Consider the following 19,196-nt stretch of genomic DNA (forward strand, 5'->3'; position numbering starts at 1 on the left):
CGAAAGTGCTACCCCTGTTCCACGTTGTATCTAAGGTTCTATCTAAAGTTATCAATCCGTGTTCCGTATACGTCAGGATCCGAGACAGCTCATGACTTGCAAATAATCTGAACTTCTAACATATCGGCAAATACATTAAAAAATGAAAGATCCGAGTATATATTGTATCTGTCCCCGAAATGTATCACGGATCCAGACGTATACGGCATCGGAATTGCTGGATCTGAGGTGTTCCTGGCATTTGTCCGAATTTGCTCGGAAACGTTCTGTATCTGTACCCGAAACGTATGAAGGATCCAGACGTATACGGCGCCGGAATTGTCGGATCTGAGGTGCATCGGATCCAATCGGAAACGTTCCGTGTCTGCTATGACGTGAGATTCCGGATCTGCTGGATTCGTCAGGATCTGAGATCATGCCGTGCAGTGTGCATTTATTTTGTCAGGATCCGAAGCAATTACCGACATACAAACAATCCGAACATTCCAAATATCCACAAAAAAACGAGAGATCCGCGCAAATGTCTTCGGGTATCCGAGGCGCATCACGGATCCGGAGGAATACGGCGTCGGAATTGGATGGATCTGCGGGCAGCTCGGTATCCGATCAGTGAACTGGGATTTGTCCGGATTCGCTCGGAAACGCCATGTGGCCCGATTCCGGATCCGTCGGATCCGTCAGGATACGTGGCCATTTCGTGCAGTGATGGGGCTAGTGTAGAAGTGCCATTGGCCGAAATTTCTGTACATGTCGTGACAAGGGCTATACAACATAATATATCACTCAACGTTAGACTGTGCACCGATGATATCTGATTAGAACAAAAAGCTAAGACAACCAGAGTAGTAAATTTGTCCAGGTAACGAGACCACAAAACGGCCCTACAGTACTGATGCGCCTCGTACTAACCCTACCGCTATGCTAGATGCCGAAATGCAAAGTTGGAGAGATGTAAGCACCCTTTCGCTACATCTTGGCTTGTTCTAGAAATTCTAGAAATCTAAGTTCAAGGTTGTTCAACATTGTTGCATCTTAAAGTGTTGCACTTCAAACCTGTATCGCCAGGTGGCTATAGAGTGAGACCAATATGCAATGCAAGTACATGCAAGTAGATTCATTCCATATATTATTTCCTCCTGTGAGTTGCAATTCGTTGGCGAGAATGTAATAGCAATTTTTGAACATGCCAGGACTGCATTGTCCCGTTTTGAAGAAAAATTAGACTGAATTGCCCCGCTCGGAATGGTGGATATGGATTGCATTCGTCCTTTCAGATGGGGACGTAAAGTCGACAGTCACGTGTTGGGGGGGGGGGGGGTAGGCATTAAATCTCTGAAGTTATCAAAGATCAACTTTCTTTCCGCTTTCTCAACAGAACTTGATACATTTCATCCTATAGATAAATTCACTCACATTTTGGAAGGCGATGAGCCTTACTGTGCACAAATAGGTGAATATATCAAAGAATGTCTAGACTTTATAAATAGTATAAGTGATACGTCAAGCTCAACATATTGATTTAATTATATACTTCAAAGTAGATTGACTCATTTTATCCACTTGTTTGTTTGTATGTATAGTTGTAGAAAACCTTACGAAAGTCGCTGTACTTTGTTTTGTCAATAAAGATTATATTGTATTGTTGCTATTGTATATATGACCCAACACACTAGTACTGGTGACCCAATGTGTTTGGCTGAAAACGTGCGCCGTAGACAAGCAGCAGTGCACTACTAGCTACTTGAAAAATATTACGCTTTACATGAGACAAAGATGACTGATTATGTTATCGTAATTCATAACATTCCGAAGTCTGATATTTCATGCATCTATTTACAATGTATAAAAGCTGACAGTTTCTAATATAGATTCGGAGGCTTCAGACCAAACATTGTATCGTATGACGCCAGACATAGTGAAAAGGAAGGTACACTATTCTACGTACGGATGCGCAAGGTCAAATGTGAAGGCTCGTGGGACAAAAAAAAACACGTGCAACATTGTTATGCAAACCTTTCGACGGAGACATCTATAACGCATGATCCACACAACTTTGAACTTTGACTTTGAACTTTATTCACCTTTGAAGCGGTGGCACATCGGCAGCGCCGAGTGCTAAAAGTACATACTTAACGCAGATTGAGATATCATAGTTAACCAATATACAAAATCTATTCGAGAGTATCGAAGAGTAATAAATTAAAGTAACAGTAGCTGGTGCATGGAAACCAAAGAAGTTCATAGAAGTAATATTATAAGCAGTAAAAATAAAATATAGATAAAATGATAGCAGATAAATGGTAAACCTTAGCTAACATTAGTATACCTAGCTGAAACAGGAAACAATGGAATTTATATACTAAAAACAAACGAAATTGATATAAATAACAATACACAACTCCAGGGCTGTATGATAAACAGTGTCAGCTGGGTGGCAAGTGGATTACTTATTTAACCATAGTTGTATGGGGGGGGGGGGGGGGGTGGAGGCAGGTGAAAAGAATATAAATAATAACAGTGGAGTCTTGGCAGTAACCTGGGTGTAAACGATTAGTGCGAAGAGCTATAACGGGGTAGGTTTACATGTAGCTGTGGTTTGAGGATATGATGTTACATAGTAACTGATAACAATTAATAGAGAGTATTGAGATTTAACAATGATAAACCATAGTTACCGTATAAGGGGCATAACAAAAAGTAGGCTGGGTGACAAATGGTCAATAACAATAACTGTTAACGAGTTAGGGGCCTGCACACTTGACCTTGCGCATGCGCAAGTAGAGTATTGAACCTCCGTATCGTCTCTTAGCGTATTTCTTGTTGCATTGCAAATCGACCCAATAGATCAATTCGACATAACTAACAATTCAGAATGATTTTCTTCTTCCTTACACAAGTCTTTCTGAGAAATAACTGCATTTAGTAACTTTATAGAGGTGTTACGCTTTCATACCTTCATAAAATGACATTGACATATCTAATATATAATGTTCAATAATCTTGCCGTACAACTCCATTATGATACGTTGGTTATGAATGTTATAAAACATGTACTGTTTGGTGCGATAGAGACATGCGATTCATTAAAATTTATATTATCCAGGTCTCTTAAAGATTCATACATATAAAACTGGATGAAAATGTACATTCCCTAGTCTGTTGTGGAGATGTTGTGCAGTCTTACACAGACACTAGATCGTCGGTGGACTTTTGCCAGATAAGGACGCCCCCCGGGACAGTGAAGATGGTCTGTATCCATGTCAGGTAGAAGGACAGGCCGAGCGGTGTGCTGGCGTGGGTCGTGATGTAGTCGCACGTGTAACAGAGGGCGCCGACTCCACCAAAGGCACCTGCGAGTCAGGAGAAGGAAACATGTTTCCAAAGCAGGCAACAACATAAAGCCAAAAATTAGAATAGTACAAATTATTTGAATGCTTCACGTTTGCAAAGTTGTCTCTTTGCTTTCAAAATAATGATGGAAAAGTGCATGTAGATAATCATTTTGACTGTATTCTTTATTTATGAATCGCAACTTATGATCCTGATATTGAACAAGGTAAGCCTGGTCTGGCATTGCTCTCCTCTCAACTCCATCGATCAAGACGGCTGAAAATTTGTGGTGCTATTTCGCTAAGAGAAATTGTCAGCGTTAGCCGTCTGCATTATCATCTTTTAAGTCGGGACCGTCTCCGCGCTAAATTATTCATTCACGCTACCAATTTCTGTAGCGCTGCAAAACCAATAACAGCATTTAGGCAAGACAAACTAGATAAAGGTCATGACGCTGCATCTGTCCTGAGCTTATTCCTGATTCATCGTCTGGAGCAGGCATCTATCATAATTGAGTCTTCTTTTATCTTGGGAAAATACGTTGTAAAGTAAATGCTACATTTTGACCGTACACAATGATGTGGGTCTTTAGGTTTTTGTACAAAAGTAGGAAAAGAATAGTGAGGATGTTTCTGGTTGGTGTCAGAGGAAAGGTTTTCTGTCGAATGAATGAATGAGTGAATGAGTGAATACTCTGCCCACATGTTATCTAAAGGGAAGGGAAAGATTAGTGCGATTTTGACAACAGGCTCTGAAGGACAACATCCCAACCCTTTAATCTACAAGACCCTGTACAACACATTGGTCATTCCCAGCATGCTGCATGGGTGCGAGTTTTGGGACCCTTCAAACTGTGATCTACTCAAACTAGAGAGAGTGCACAGAGGGGGAGCAAAAAATCATGCAAGGCATGCACTTTCAGACAGAGACGACAGCGTGTCTAAGTGCAATATGAATTACAAGTCTTAAGTCAATTCTGGACAAGTGTAAACTCTGCCTTTTCGGAAAGCTTGTCAGTCTGCAAAACACTGTACTTGCTAAGAGAGTGTTCCTCCTCAGGCTGTACTCCTACATCCTAGCAAAACCAGGCAGTAAGACAAGAGGATTTGTGAACGAGGGTTTTGAAGTTGCTAAGGAATATGGCCTGGTGGAGTGGCTGGAATGATACTGGTTGACAACAGACTTCCCTACAGTAAATGCATGAAAACATCTAGTGAAGACGACAATACAGACACAAGAGAGTGAGAGGTGGAGGGCAAGCACAGCGTCCGAAACCAACTGCCACAGGTTCTACAGAGTCCACCAGGCAAACAACAAACCCCACAAGTTATGGACACTAGCAAGACAACAGCCAGAGTACCAGAGAGACCTTAAGAACCTCATACTTCTCAGTACCATCCCAACCAGACACACCGTAAAAACATGTCCAACCTGCCATGACCTTACAGAAGACTTGGTCGGTCATCTAGTCACCAGATGTTCCACTTTTAACCACTTACGACAAACCCTGGCAGAAGAAATAGCAAACATTCTGGGAGTAAGAGTCATGGTAAAAGTACACGAACAACCAGACGAGAGATTCACAGAGGTCATGCTGGGTGCCGAGATAGTGGAAGAAGTTGTAGAACCAGCTGTGTGGAGCGCCTTCATCACAACGACGGCCAGATTTCTCCGCCCTCTGACAGCCATGGCATTTAAGCACGCCACCTGGAAAGAGAGGCAAAACTGCAGCACGGGGGAAGGAGAATAGGGCACACGAGAGCTGAGTACATACATAGTATGTAAGCACATACGGGAGAAGAAGAAAGAGCTGAAAAGAGCTGGACTTTAACCACCCCCAAGAAAGGCTACAACACAGTCTTGGCAGAAGCTAGGCTGCAAGTTAAACACGCGAGCTGTGGAGAACTGAGTTGTGTGGATTCACAAGGAGTTGTAGAGAATGATGCAGAGACAAATGAATGAACTTTGAAAGTGAAACACTAAAGAACTTTAAAGAACTCTGAGAGTTATCTGTACAATACACAGAAACAGTTTTTTTATAGATATGATATGAAAGGTCTGATCGAATGTTTTTGTTAATGTCCCAATGGTCATCAGTAGACTAGACGTGTGGGGCATGAGATACCCCTGGCAGGTTCGTTCACCTGGCCTCTGAGAGATTGTAAATATGAGTACGGAATAACAACAATATAAGAATATAATTTATTTTATAAAACAGGATCGCTATGTACCACATGTTAAGTGTCATGACATCCCCTTTGTAAATACTTCAACTATGCATCGCTCTCCCAAGGGAGGAATAAAGTACAAGAAATGAGTGAATGAATGAATGAATGAATGAATGAAAAAATGATAACAACAGCCTGCAACATACGCGCCAAGAACAAAGAACTTATAGACATTGAAAGCGTAAAACACAGAAGCTGAGAGGAACTGAGACTTTACGTATACCTGGAAATAAGAGTCAGGACACTAGAGAATGTATGCCAGAAAATTGTGAAAGGAAATAAGACTGATGGTTATGTGATGATATTACAACTTACAAGCCAAAACCAAAGAAGCATCAGAAACCATACTGGAGCCCAGAAGTCGCAGAGGCTGCTCAGAGAGCAAGAAGAACAAAAACAACTTTAGAGATGAACTCAGAAAAGCCAAACAAATCCAAGAAGAGAAAGATAATCAAGAACTGGCTGAGCTAGCAGTTAGTGACGAGAGAGCCTTCTGGACAAAAATAAGGCAGAGGAAAGGCAAGAGGGACAGACCTCAGGCGGTGAGAAAGGGTGACCAACTTATCACAGATGCACAGGAAGTAAGAGAAGCATGGGCTAAACGCTTCGAAGAACTTGGTAACGAGCAGGAAGAGGAGTGTGAACTCTTTGAAGAGGAGAACAAAACAGCTACAGAAGCAGAAGTGAGAAGAATGGTGAGAGAGAGTCTCAAGAACACTGAGGGCTTACATGAAGAACCCTTCACTATGGCAGAGGTAGCAGCAGTGTGTAAGAAGCTGAAGAACGGCAAGAGTGGTGGCTTAGACGGACTAACATATGAACATATAAAGTATGGAGGGGAGCCTCTGTGGATGAAGCTGACAAACCTCTTCAATAGTGTGAAGGATGAGGAGTTCATCCCCGAAGCGTTTAAAAAGGTGTGAAAAATCCCTCTCTTAAAACAGGGGAAAACAGACAAGCCGGACTTTGATGCCCACAGAGGGGTTACCCTGCTGTCCTGCATATCCAAGGTGTGGGTAAAAGTCCTGTACGAGAGGTGGAGGCCATGGCTAAAAGCAAGAGGTGTGCCACATGAGTTGCAGAGTCAAAAGGGTTGCAGTAACATAACTGTAGCCTTAACTGTCTAGGAAACCTTAAAGCACTACATAGAGAGAGGCAGCGAGGTGTATGGGTGCTTTCTAGACACGAGAAAAACGTACGATGCAGTGTGGATTGAAGGGATGCTGTACAAAATTGACAAAGAAGGAACAAATGGGAAAATGTGGAGGCTACTCAGGGAAATGCACACTGGAAACAGATACAGAGTACTGTTGAATGGAGGGTTCTCAGTAGAATTCACAACCACAAGGGGCGTGAACCAAGGAGGCGTCCTGTCCTTGATGTGCTACCTACTAGCTACAAACGACGTGCATGAAGAGCTACAGAAACTGAAGTGTGGAGTCTCAGTGGGAGGGATCAGCTGCAGCACTCCAGCCCTGGCGGATGATATCTGCCTCCTGGCCAGCTCAAGAAACGGTCTGCAAACCATGATCAACAAGATGGAGAACTATGGAAGGAGATGGCGTTTCCAGTTTGCTCCGGAAAAGAGCAAGTGCGTAGTTTTTAGGGAGAGAAAGAAGAAAAACCCCTCAATAGAGCCAAACACGGGATGGAGAATGGGAGCAAGTACTATCCCAGAAGTCTCCCAAGTAACACATGTAGGGGTGATACACGAAGCCGGCCTGCGATCAGCCAGTGCAACAGAAAAGGCTTGTCAGAAAGGAAAGGGGAAGACAAGTGCAACATTAGCCACTGGTTTTGAGGGTAGGAGGCTGAACCCTGTCACCACCAAAAAGCTCTACCACACGCTCGTATTACCCAGCATGCTGCATGGATGTGAGCTATGGTTCCCAACTTCCACAGAAATGCAGAAGCTAGAGAGGGTGCATAGGGCAAGTGCAAAGCGTATGCAGGGAATGAACTTCCAAACCGAGACAAATGCGAGCCTTGCAGCCCTTGGAATGATGCCGCTCAGAGCAACACTGGACAAACACAAGCTACTGCTGTTTGGGAGACTGACAACACTACACCACACGTGCTTGGTAAAGAAGATCTTCCTAAACAGCCTGTACTCACATGTGTTAAACTCAAAGTAAGCAAACGGACGACAGAAGGATTTGTGGTAGACTGCTTCAAGATTGCAGAACAATATGGGCTCCAAGTCTACCTAGAACAGTACTGGGTCACAACGGAATTCCCTAACAAAGACCAGTGGAAGACCATAGTAAGGACAGTGATAGCAGAAACAGAAGAAGAGAGATGGAGAGAGAGGGTAAACGACCACACAACATGCCCCAGATTCTACAAGACACATGAGACAAACAGGAGACCCCACAAACTATGGCACCTGGCAAAGAAGAAGCTTACACATAGAGAGAACCTGCAAAGGGTCATATACATGAGTACAGCTCCAACAGAGCAAGCACCCAGAACATGCCCCACATGCGGAATGACAACACAGGATGTAGTAGGACACCTCATCACACAGTGTCCAACCTTCAATTCCACAAGAGATGCACGTATGGACAACATCACAGACTATCTGGGAACAAACGTGGCTGCAAATATATATCAACAGCAAAATGAGAGGCTTGTTGAAGTGTTGCTGGGGGCTAGAGTAGAGGAAGAGGTGTCAGAGGAACAGTGGGAAGAGTTTATGACAACAGCAGCACAAACCATTAAACCGTTATCAATAATGACACTGAAGCACACGAGATGGAAACGTAATAACAGCCTGCAACACACGCGCAAAGAACAAAGAACTTACAGACATTGATAGAGTAAAACACAGGAACTGAGACGAACCGAGACTTTATCTATACATGTACCTGGAAATTAGAGTCAGGAAAGGACACCAGAGAATGTATGTAAGGGTCACAATGTGGAAACTGTGAAAGGAAATAGGGCTGATGACCATGTGGTTATGTGTGACGACAACTTAAAAGCCGTTGAAAAATTATACTCGATAATGGAAGGAGAGACAGAAGTGAATCGAGCACTACAGAAGAACAACAAGTAACACAAGCTTTGACATACCAATGTGATGCATGTCATATACCGCGAGATTTGTAAATATGTTTTATCCTTTGAAGATGTACCAATACTGTTATATTTTAACTTAAGTGAGATGAAACTATGCTCTCCTACGGGAGGAATAAAGAAGAAGAAGAAGTGAATGAATGAATGAATGAATGAAAAAAATGATAACAACAGCCTGCAACACACGCGCCAAGAACAAAGAACTTATAGACATTGAAAGCGTAAAACACAGAAGCTGAGAGGAACTGAGACTTTACCTATACCTGGAAATAAGAGTCGGGACACTAGAGAATGTATGCCAGAAAATTGTGAAAGGAAATAAGACTGATGATTATGTGATAATGTTTTATTACAACTAACAAGCCGTTGAAAAAATTATACCCGATGAGGGGAGGAGAGACAGAAATGAAATTGAACACTACAGTAGGACAACGAGTGCCACAGGCTTTGACATATCGATGTGACATATGTCATATATAGTAAGAGTTGTATATATGTTTTTGTCCTTTAAAGAGGTATCAGTACTGTTATGTTTTAAGGTTGATGAAGCTATGCTCTGCTAAGGGAGGAATAAAGAAGAATAAGAAGAGTGAACGAACAAAAAAAAGTAACATTTGCAAGCAAATCCATGTTCACTTTCGCATGGTTTAGCCTAACAAACTACTTCCGTTTATTCTTACTCAAACACATTGATGTGGTGACCATCCCCAACAGCTCTGTCATTGGAGTGTAATCGAACACTGCAGCACTTTTCCAGCTGTCTGGTCCTGGTCGTTGAGACGTTGACCCTATTTGTTTGCAACGGAAGGCGAAGATAGAAAACGTTAAAATAAATGTCCCTTCCGCAAAGATAAACAAAATAACAGAACAGTGAATCTCACCTCCAAGAATAATTAGCGTTGTGAATATCTCCAGCCCATCCAGCTCAGAGTCCAGTTCGCCCCTGCAGGCTGTGGTGACGGCCAGGAAGGCGCCCGGCAGGAGCAGCATCAGACCCAGCATCACAGAGAACCGAGCGACGTGGAACGTGGTTGTCTGGTTATCCAGGCCTGTTAGAGAGGACATGGCGTCAGTCTCATTAACATACAGGTACTTCTACCTTTCCTTCACGTAATTCTGACGTAAGTACTGCTCGCCACACTGAGCGGTTAACCCTCAAACACCCGAGTGGGGTCAATTTTTACCTCGGGCGTTGATTTTGACGTACTATTTGCACATGTTTGATCTGAAAAAATTCCTTCCGTGACTTTGTCAGTAGACATCTTTTCTAACCTCTCCTAATTTTCTAGGGAGATGGGCACAGTACTCTTGACGTTATATAGGAAAGTCTGTGTTGAGTCCGCTGGGGTCATTTTTGACCCCAGCAAAAATAATGTGCTGTTTTTGAGACCTGCCCCCTGTAACTCCTGAACTATTTATCGTATGACCACCAAATTTTCAGGGGATGATGCACATAACAAATTGCATGTCATAATGACGTATTATGACCTCATTATGACGTAATTTTCGTGATTCTATCCGCCATCTTGGATTTTGACGGATGACGTCATCAAAGCAGCATAGAATATCAATGTTGAATCATAAAAGTTACATTGGATTACATAAGATGATAACAATGTAGGAAAATACATTTGGCGTGCCAACAAAGCCTCGAAACGTCATTGTTTGAACTGAAATTAGCAGATTTTGTCAAATATGCCTGCCAAAAACCCGTTGCCATGGCAACACGAAAAACGATGAACTTACTTTATCACTTTGAAAGTTTTGTTAATGAAATTTTATGAAAAGCCACCAAGTTTGGTGGCTCTCGCATAAGCCGTTCATTAGTTAAGCAACATGAAATTTGGCCCGGGCCTGAAAATTCCCTCTCGGTCTAGATAGGAATAGTTCAAGACGTGGTCCTTCTGATCTTTTGGCATAAATTATGATAATGAACGGGAATTATTCATATCTAAAGATGTCAAAACATTCCTCTTACATTGATGAAGCAATGTATGGATAACAATCAGGGAAAAAAGTGAAAATGGAGGTTTTACTGAACAAAACATTTTGGGGTCATTTTTGACCCCGCTCAGTCATTTTAGTCGCAAAAATAGGTTCGGGTATTTGAGTGTTAAACCTGGAAGTTGCTATGTAAATGTAGATATGTACGTGTATATATACAGTGTACAAGATAAGCACACAATATACACATGCAGAAAATAGAGTGCCAATGGATCATATATAACGTTAAATGCATTGCCTTGAAAATATGGAGCGCTTTAACCACCCCGACAAATCGATCGCTTTGAAACTCAGATTCGAATCAGCCATGACCCGACAAATTGCTTCCTAGTTTGCTTTAGTGACTAAATCTGGAAAAACAAACTCGCCAGTGAGATGCTGGAAGGTGTCAGCTTCCAAAAGATGCTTTCAGATTGTCAATTTTGGCACTTTGGAAGTGATAGAAAGTGACCTCGATTTAACGTTTAAAGAAAAGTAGTAGAAACTATATTTTTAAAAATGTTAAATCGCGGTCTCTTTCTATCATTTCCAAAGTGCCAAGATTGTCAATCTGAAAACATCTTGCGCCATTGCGCCAACTTTGCGAATTACCGGCAATGTTCCCTGATGTGCGACTCACGGGTAAAATACGTGATTTTCACAAACAAAATGGCCGCACCCGCAATGTCACATTCTTAGTTTCGGCTTCAAACCAGATACAAGATAACTTTGTTGGAGATCACATCGTTGCCACTGAATTAAAAACAATTGGACAATGATAAAGATCATCACAAAGAAATGTGCCGTGATTGCGCCGTTTTGCCAAATGCGAATCTTTCTAAATTTTCCAATTTGCACCACTTTGTACATGCCTCTCGCAATTTGGCGCATTATACGGTCCCAATCGGGGTGTCGGGGGTATAGTCCCGGTCTATTTGTTATTGGGTCCCGCGATAATTTCAACCCCTGGTTAAAATGATTCGGGGTCGCGCCCACGTAGGGGTCACACCCGAAAGGCCCAAAAAACAGCTCGTGAAATATCCGGAGGGGCCCCTTTTTCCAATCGGAACCTAAGCATTAGGAGAATTCAGACTTGTGCGTATATTCAAGTCCTATGAGTTGAAAATTGTGTATTGACATATTTTGGGGGTAAGGTAAACTTTACGGGAAAGAAGTTTCTTTTAACTTTTAACGTTGTGCGGCCTGGTTATCGAACCGAAAAAATACTTCTTCAGCCGCAAACTTAACCTAACTCAGACAAAAAATGTTAATACGGTACTCATACGGCCACGATTTATTTCAGGAATTAATTTTCTGATAAATTAGCTCTAAGGACTGTTCGAATGGAATAACGTTAAAGGCAAGGCTCATGGTAGTAGTACTAAAGTCATATGATATCTAGTTGTTGTGTAAAAACCCCACAGTGAAGTGATTTCATATTGTGACTATCTCTCGGGGCAGTTCTATTATTGATCGTTAACACAATACACCGACATCGTCAAGGGAAGCAACCACACTTGCCTATATATGTCCATATGGGCTGTCCCATTCCATGAGAACATCGGGGTTGTCCCGTCCCGTTAGAAGTGCTGGGTTGTCCCGTCCCGTTAGAAGTGCTGGGTTGTCCCGTCCCGTTAGAAGTGTTGGGTTGTCCCGTCCCGTTAGAAGTGCTGGGTTGTCCCGTCCCGTTAGAAGTGCTGGGTTGTCCCGTTCCATTCAAACTATTTGGTCGTTCTGTTCCAGTCAAACTGTCCGGTTGTCCCTTTTCATCAGTACATCGGAGTTGTCTCTTTCCCCTGGAACATTCCTCCCACAGCCCCTTTGTGCCCATGGACACCTCCGTGGTGTTCCCGTGGCACGGCGGCCAGATCCCCGGCTGATGGGACACCCACACGGGAGTGATGACCCCGATGAGGAAGAACGCCAGGCCTAGACACACCAGGACCACGCCCACAAGATGGCGGACGTCCATGCCGTCCGGAGATGGGATTTTGGAACTCGTCTTCAATATTTCAAGTGACGAACTAGAAAGGATGAAGTCAATTGTTTGAATCGTTGTTTTACAAACGAGAGGGTGGAATAAAATTTACCATGAAGTTTATCTTAGTAATACATGTAGTTTGAGGAAAGTTTCATCAGGTTGGAAAATAAATCATACATGGTTTCTCGCTACGCAACCAAAGGAGTTCTATCTGCTTCGGTAACCTTCAGCCACCTGTACCTTCCTCAGCACATAACGACCTCTACTGCTCCTGGCGGATGTTGGCGTGGCAAGGATGCGGGCTTAACGGAGCTCTGGGAAGCCATGATGGCTCGGCCGCCTGGTTTTTCAAACGTAAATGGGATCTGCCTGGTTGTGTAGCTAATAGTTAAAATCCTCCCACGCCATTATTGATGTATAGGGCGGTGCCCATCTCCGTTTCATAGCCTTGGGCCACACTGTAGTCCACTTGCAGTGAAGTGTGTTTAACTTCCATACTGTTTCACAAGTATGTACCATTTTTATACAGTCTTTGGTATGACTCAATGCGCCTCTTGTCCAGAGATGTCCTACCTGGGGCTTGAACCCCAAACCTTCTGATCCAAGTAATCGGAACCAGATGTGGTGAGAGACAAAGGCACAGGCCACTACACCACAGGGACACCCCCGTGTAGCTAATAAGCCTGCATGTATTATTCAACAGTTGTGGGAAAATGTGTAAATCCTTTTTTATTGATGATAATAATACGAATCGGGGAAAATTGATTCTAGGTACGTCTTGTTATATATACGTATTGCCACTTTTTGCCTGCTCAACAGTTTATATCAGAAAGGTATTTGCATACATGTATATCACTAAACTTATGGTTATTTAGATGCCAATTTATGACTACATTTAAATATTGTTTATCAAAACAATGCCGTTAGTAATATTTCGTTGATACCTGCTATCACTGATGGAATGGCAGTTTATCGAGGTTCCATCATGTAACCGTGATTAGTATGACCCTTTGCCATTGGAAATACAAGGTAGTAAATGATATTTCATGCAAAGTTAGTTGATAATTCAACGATTTAGCAAGCCTTTATATGAACATTCATCAAATAGAATTCCCCTGTTTGTCACAAGTAAGTAAAACGTGATGTGAACTATTTCATGCTTTACTTCAACTGGTCTGAGCTGATATTGCTATGAACGTGTCTGGAACGTGTTCACTGTTCAGTGACAACGCCGCCTGAACTGTAACAATTACATGTTACTCTATAAGAAAATTGAAGGAGAGTTGGGAAAGATCTAAGGAAGTGTCCGAGCCCATGCAGGGTGTGATCGGTCCCATTTGTAACTTAAGGCGCAGAAAAGGAGAAAAGTAAGTATTTCGACAACATCCTAATGTTCGGAGTACGGAGGCAGTGTCACTAACATGTACGGAGGTATTGTTTTCGGTGAGTCTGGCCTTTGTCTGTCCTTTTGTCTGTCCCTTATCTGTCCTTTTATCTGTCTGCCTGTCTGTCTGTCTGTCTGTCTGTCTGCCCGTCTGTCTGTCTATCTGTTTTTCTTCAGTTATTTTTATTTGCCATATACGACCTCGTATTGGCACGTCTCACCACAGAGTGACAGAAAGTGAAGGGGAGCAAGTCAGAGTTGCGGGAGGGACAGAAAGTAGAGTTGGTGCTTGGCAGAGTTAGTCATTTAGCAATCTTATCTGACAGCGGGCAGACATTCCATCTCTTGGGGTCTATGGACGAGGCTACTCTTTCAAGTACGTATTGTTTTTTGGTCTGTCTGTATTTTCATTTATATATTTTCAATATGTTAGTCACGTTCACGGTGGAGTGACAGGAAGTTTGTTTTTTCTATGCACAAGAACCTTTTGTCAGCTTAACAGCTGAGTGATCATGGACACATGTGTTGTTGACCAAAACCTTATTTGCATAATCAATGAACTGCAGTTAAACAAGACATACGAGAAACTCTTAATATCTCACGAGGGCATGAGATCTTCGAACTCTCGTTTCGATTACACTGGTACTTTTCTGTTTTGCTGTCTAAAGATATCGTAAAGCTCTTTATTCAGAATCGTATACGTATCAATCACGAGAACAGATAGATCGCCACGGCAACGTTCTCGTAATAATGTCACACAGTTATTGCAGAGAATAGGAACTAGTTTTTTTCCTTTTGGGCTCTATTATGACGTATGTCAAATGAATCGAGATGATGCTTATAAACACACGCTTCTTGTTCATTCAAGACTGTTTAGATTTAAACGTGCATACAACAAGTGGCATGCAGCATTCAAACGTGCATGCTGGGTGATGAACGCCCGAGGCAGCAAGAGAAGGGGGGAAATGGACACTATTTGTGATGTAAAACTGCATCACTCGTGGACTGGTTGATTTTGCACATTTTCTTAAAAAATAACTTGTATATCAATAAGATCTGTCTTCATTCTTTCAGCTAAATTGTATAGAGGGCAGTCCACAGACGTGAAAAAAACCCCGTTCGTTCGACAACGGAGAACACACATAATTGATGTCTCAACTCGTGTGAGGCATTTGAAACGAAATCTGAACCCAGGTCACTGAAGGTAATGATGCAGATAGAACAGGTAAGATACGCAAAGAATGAAGAAGAACAGACTTACCTTGTGTTAAAACGAGATCTGGTCCTTACAGAATGTACACTAACGGATACTTCTCGTCTCACGCCTTACGACCTAGAAAAGCCTCTAACACCTTCGTCTCTGGCAGCTCTTTGGGAAAAGCAGATATCCTACTGCGCCCCTTGGGAATAAGATGTTATTTGGCTTTAGAGTGACTTAATGGTCAACTTAGCAGGCGTAACGCTGCCATCATCGTATCTCATTAAATATTCAGCAGGGGAATGACATGAAATATGCAACAGACAAATGGCACGTCTACTGACCGGGGCAGATGCTCCTGTCAGAGCAGGTTAAAAGAGGAGAAAAAACAAAATTCTAACCAGAGAATGAGTTATAGTATAGCTGTCTTTGTCATAAGACAAAATGTTATCATTTGGCACCATCTATGACTTCAATGAACCTTCCGTAAATGGTATATGAAATAAACTCGGTTTATTTTTCTCCGAGCTTTATGCATTTTAACATTTTACAAAAACAGTCTTCCTGCAAGAATCGTTCAACCGATTTACTTTCCAGAACGCCAAATTCATATCCAACTTACTATACACAGGGCCTCAAACCCAGCAGTCTCTGAAGTACAGATAGATTTCGAATTCTATTATAATTGCACTTTTGTTTATTTGCCTTTCCTGTATACTGTTGTTTGATTGTAGTTAGAATTGTTCTTGCAAGAAAAGTTCAATTCTTTAGGGGGGCGTAACTGTTGCGTAGTAACTATCGCCTGATGGAATTAGCATCCCCCTTACTACGTGCTCTTTTGCACGTTCGATCACCCGTCTTCACCAGAGCCAGAGCCCCCCCCCCCCGCCAGCGATGGAACTTTGTACTGCATCAGCATCCAAAGCCGCCAGACCGAGGGACCTGAACCATTTCTATTTATCTGTCATATTTCCTTATATCTAACAATCAAATAACACGGGGCTTTGCGTAATTGCTCAACAGACACTTCCAGCCCTAACCGTCCTATCCGACGGATGTCCCTTACCGAAGGTAGGTACTCATTTTCACCTAAGTGAAGGGAGAAAATTCATGTAAAGTGCATTTCCCAGGGGCACAACGACAATGGACTGTGTCAAAGGATTCAAACTCTGGGGTCTAGGCAAACACCCTGCCATTATGTAATTACGCCAACGCGGCACCACCTTAGCGTGCATCCCTGTATCTGTATCTGTATCTATATAGCCGGTATAACCGCCATTCGGCGTAACACACCAGCTTCGCAGGCACGCGGCGCGGCAGCAGCTGGTTACATTACACCGAACGACCTGTCACGTCTAACCTTCGCATATCTAGCTGTATGCATTGTTTAAAGCTATCTAATGAGGATGCTTCCACTGTACTTGGTTGTAACGAGTTCCACTCTACGATCGTTCTAGGAAAATACGAATTTTTAAACACATCAATCCTACGTTGAAAAGTCTGATACTTAAAGGCATGACTATTTCTTGTCCTTTTCTGAGCTGGTATTAGATACTTATTAGTTGGTACGTCCACCAATTTATTAGTCATTTTGTACATCATGCATAGTCTGGACATTTTCCTTCTCTCCTCGAGTGACATCCACTGCAGATCTGTTTTCATTTTGGTGACACTAGCACCCCTGACGTAGTTGTTTGTGCAGAATCTGGCTGCTTGGTTCTGTACCCTCTCCAATTTATCTTTGTCTTTCTTAGTATATGGATCCCATACTGTTGCTGCGTATTCTAAGTTTGGTCTTACGTGATGTGTACGCAAGTGATTTTACCTTCAATGGGCATACCCACAAATTACGTTTGATCACTCCTAACGTCTGTTTAGCCTTGTTTGTTATGTTGTTTACATGGGCACCCCACTTTAGGTCGGTTGTTAATGTAACACCCAGGTATGGGTGTTTTTTGTTGTTGCTTAAGTCTTACCACAAAACTGGTAGCTAGTTACATGTGAGGTCCTTTTGCTTGTTATGTGCATAACGTAGCATTTTTCGGGATTAAACTGCATGAGCCACTTGCTTTGCCATTCCTCGAGTGCGTTCAGATCTTTTTGCAGAAGTTGTGAATCATTATGTGTGGACAGTTCTACATACAACAGACAGTCATCGGCGAATAACCTCACATTTGAATCAAGCTGATCTGGCAAATCGTTTATGTACAAAAGGAAGAGCAATGGTCCCAGGACGGTTCCTTGTGGAACTCCGGACGCTACTCTAACCGGGGCTGAGGCCTTTCCTTCTACCACTACCGTCTGCTCCCTGTTGGTCAGGAAAGCCTTCAGCCAATTCAGTGTAGTACCTTGAATTCCATAGTACTCCAGTTTTGAAATAAGTCTGTTATGGGGGACTTTGTCAAAGGCTTTGGTGAAGTCGAGTATTGCTAAATCCACCTGTCGTTTATTGTTCAGTGCACCAGCTATGTCGTGAGCTGTTAGTATCAGCTGTGTTTCTGTGGATCGCTTGGCTCTGAATCCATGCTGATAATCCGTCAATGTTCTGTGACTCTCAAGGTGCTTCATGACATGGCTGTGAATAATGTGTTCAAGCAATTTGCTGCATATACAGGTCAGTGAAACAGGTCTGTAGTTACTTGGGACCGCTCTATCTCCCTTTTTAAAAATGGCGCATATGTTTGCATCCCTCCAGTCTTTGGGGATTTCTCCTGTGTCTAAGGAATGTTGGAAGATATTGGTCAACACAGGTGCAATTTCACTAGCCGTCATTTTGAGGAACCAAGGTGGTATTTGGTCTGGTCCGGATGCTTTAGAGGGATTGAGACCATGAAGCATTTTTTCGACACCATCAGTGGAAATTTCAATATGCTCCATGGGATGGGTACATGGCTGTCCAAGTGACGGCATATCTGAGGTGTCTTCTTCTGTGAATACACTTTTAAACTGTGAGCTGAGTGCTTCTGCTTTTTTCTCGCTGTCACTGATAATGGTATTTCCCACCTTTAGACGGGCTACTCCGACAAGGTCTCTCCTTAATCCTTTTATGTACGACCAGAATGTTTTGGGTTTGTCAGTTATAGCTTCCCCCAGTATGGCTGCCACATATTTTGAGTGTGCTACTTTTATACTCTTTTGGACCCCCTTTTTAACTCTCTTGTATTTGTTCCAGTCTTCTTCCTGTCCTGTTCTCTTAGCTTTGTTGTAAAGGCGTTGCTTCTTGCGACAATGCCTTCTTAAGTTTCTGTTGAACCAGGGTAGGTTAAATCTGCTTGATGTTATTTTACTAGGTACATGCTTATTCATTGTGTGTTTCATTTTGTCTTTGAAGTCTGTCCACTTCTGTGTCACAGACATGTCCTTGCATTTTTTGTCAAAGTTCTCTGCATAGTCTGTAAGATCTTCCTTGATAGCCGGTTCATCAGCTTTCGTACGAATGTACACTTTTCTCTTTGGTTTCCTGTTCTGTTTGGGTGCCAGGTTAACGTCCACCAGGACCATGTCGTGGTCACTTATTCCAGGAACTACTGTGGTTTTGTCAATAATGTTGGGGTTATTAACTAAAACGAGGTCTAAGAGATTACCATTTCTAGTTAGTTCTTGAACTGTTTGGAATAGCCCATGGTTATCCATTAAATGCAGTAGCTTCTCTGCCTGCCCAGTGTGGTTCTTAGTGTTATCTGTTACGCTGGTATCCCAATTTATACCAGGCGTGTTGAGATCTCCGAGGATGATCACATTGTCAGAGTTAATCTTGGCTCCCATTTTATCTATAGACCTATCAAGTTCATCTAGACTATTGCCCTAGTCAGATGGAGGTCTGTAGTATGTACCAATCATTAGCGGTTTCCTTCCTGCAAGTTGAGTTTGTGTCCAAAGAATCTCACAATCTTTGTCTAGATCAGGTCTGTGAGTGACAATCAAATCATCCCTGTTGGTCTGGAATACACCACCTCCAGGGCCGTTTTGCCTGTCTTTGCGGTGTGCTATGTAGTTGTCAGGGAATATTTCACT

At 42.5% G+C, this 19,196-nt stretch overlaps 1 protein-coding gene across 1 annotated transcript; it reads right to left on the reverse strand.

Moving 5' to 3' along the window:
* Positions 1-2,052: 2,052 nt before the first annotated feature.
* On the reverse strand, positions 2,053-15,390 carry LOC136425638 (uncharacterized). Its single transcript, XM_066414564.1, has 4 exons — positions 15,246-15,390; positions 12,141-12,643; positions 9,518-9,685; positions 2,053-3,350 (listed from the first exon to the last, which is right to left on the reverse strand). The coding sequence occupies exons 2-4, from the start codon at positions 12,589-12,591 to the stop codon at positions 3,181-3,183; spliced, it is 789 nt and encodes a 262-aa protein (XP_066270661.1). The 5' UTR covers positions 12,592-12,643; positions 15,246-15,390; the 3' UTR covers positions 2,053-3,180.
* Between the last annotated feature and the right edge of the window lie 3,806 nt (positions 15,391-19,196).

Source organism: Branchiostoma lanceolatum, chromosome 19, assembly GCF_035083965.1.
Source record: "Branchiostoma lanceolatum isolate klBraLanc5 chromosome 19, klBraLanc5.hap2, whole genome shotgun sequence".
Classification (NCBI taxonomy): domain Eukaryota; kingdom Metazoa; phylum Chordata; class Leptocardii; order Amphioxiformes; family Branchiostomatidae; genus Branchiostoma; species Branchiostoma lanceolatum.

Bases quoted from the DNA above. Each gene is read 5' to 3' on its own strand.
- LOC136425638 (XM_066414564.1), bottom strand. From the start codon at position 12,591: ATGGACGTCCGCCATCTTGTGGGCGTGGTCCTGGTGTGTCTAGGCCTG. The intron at 9,686-12,140 runs GCAAGTGTGGTT...CCTCTCTAACAG, and splicing joins GCCCATATGGACATATATAG to GCCTGGATAACCAGACAACC. The intron at 3,351-9,517 runs GTGAGATTCACT...CCTGACTCGCAG, and splicing joins AACGCTAATTATTCTTGGAG to GTGCCTTTGGTGGAGTCGGC.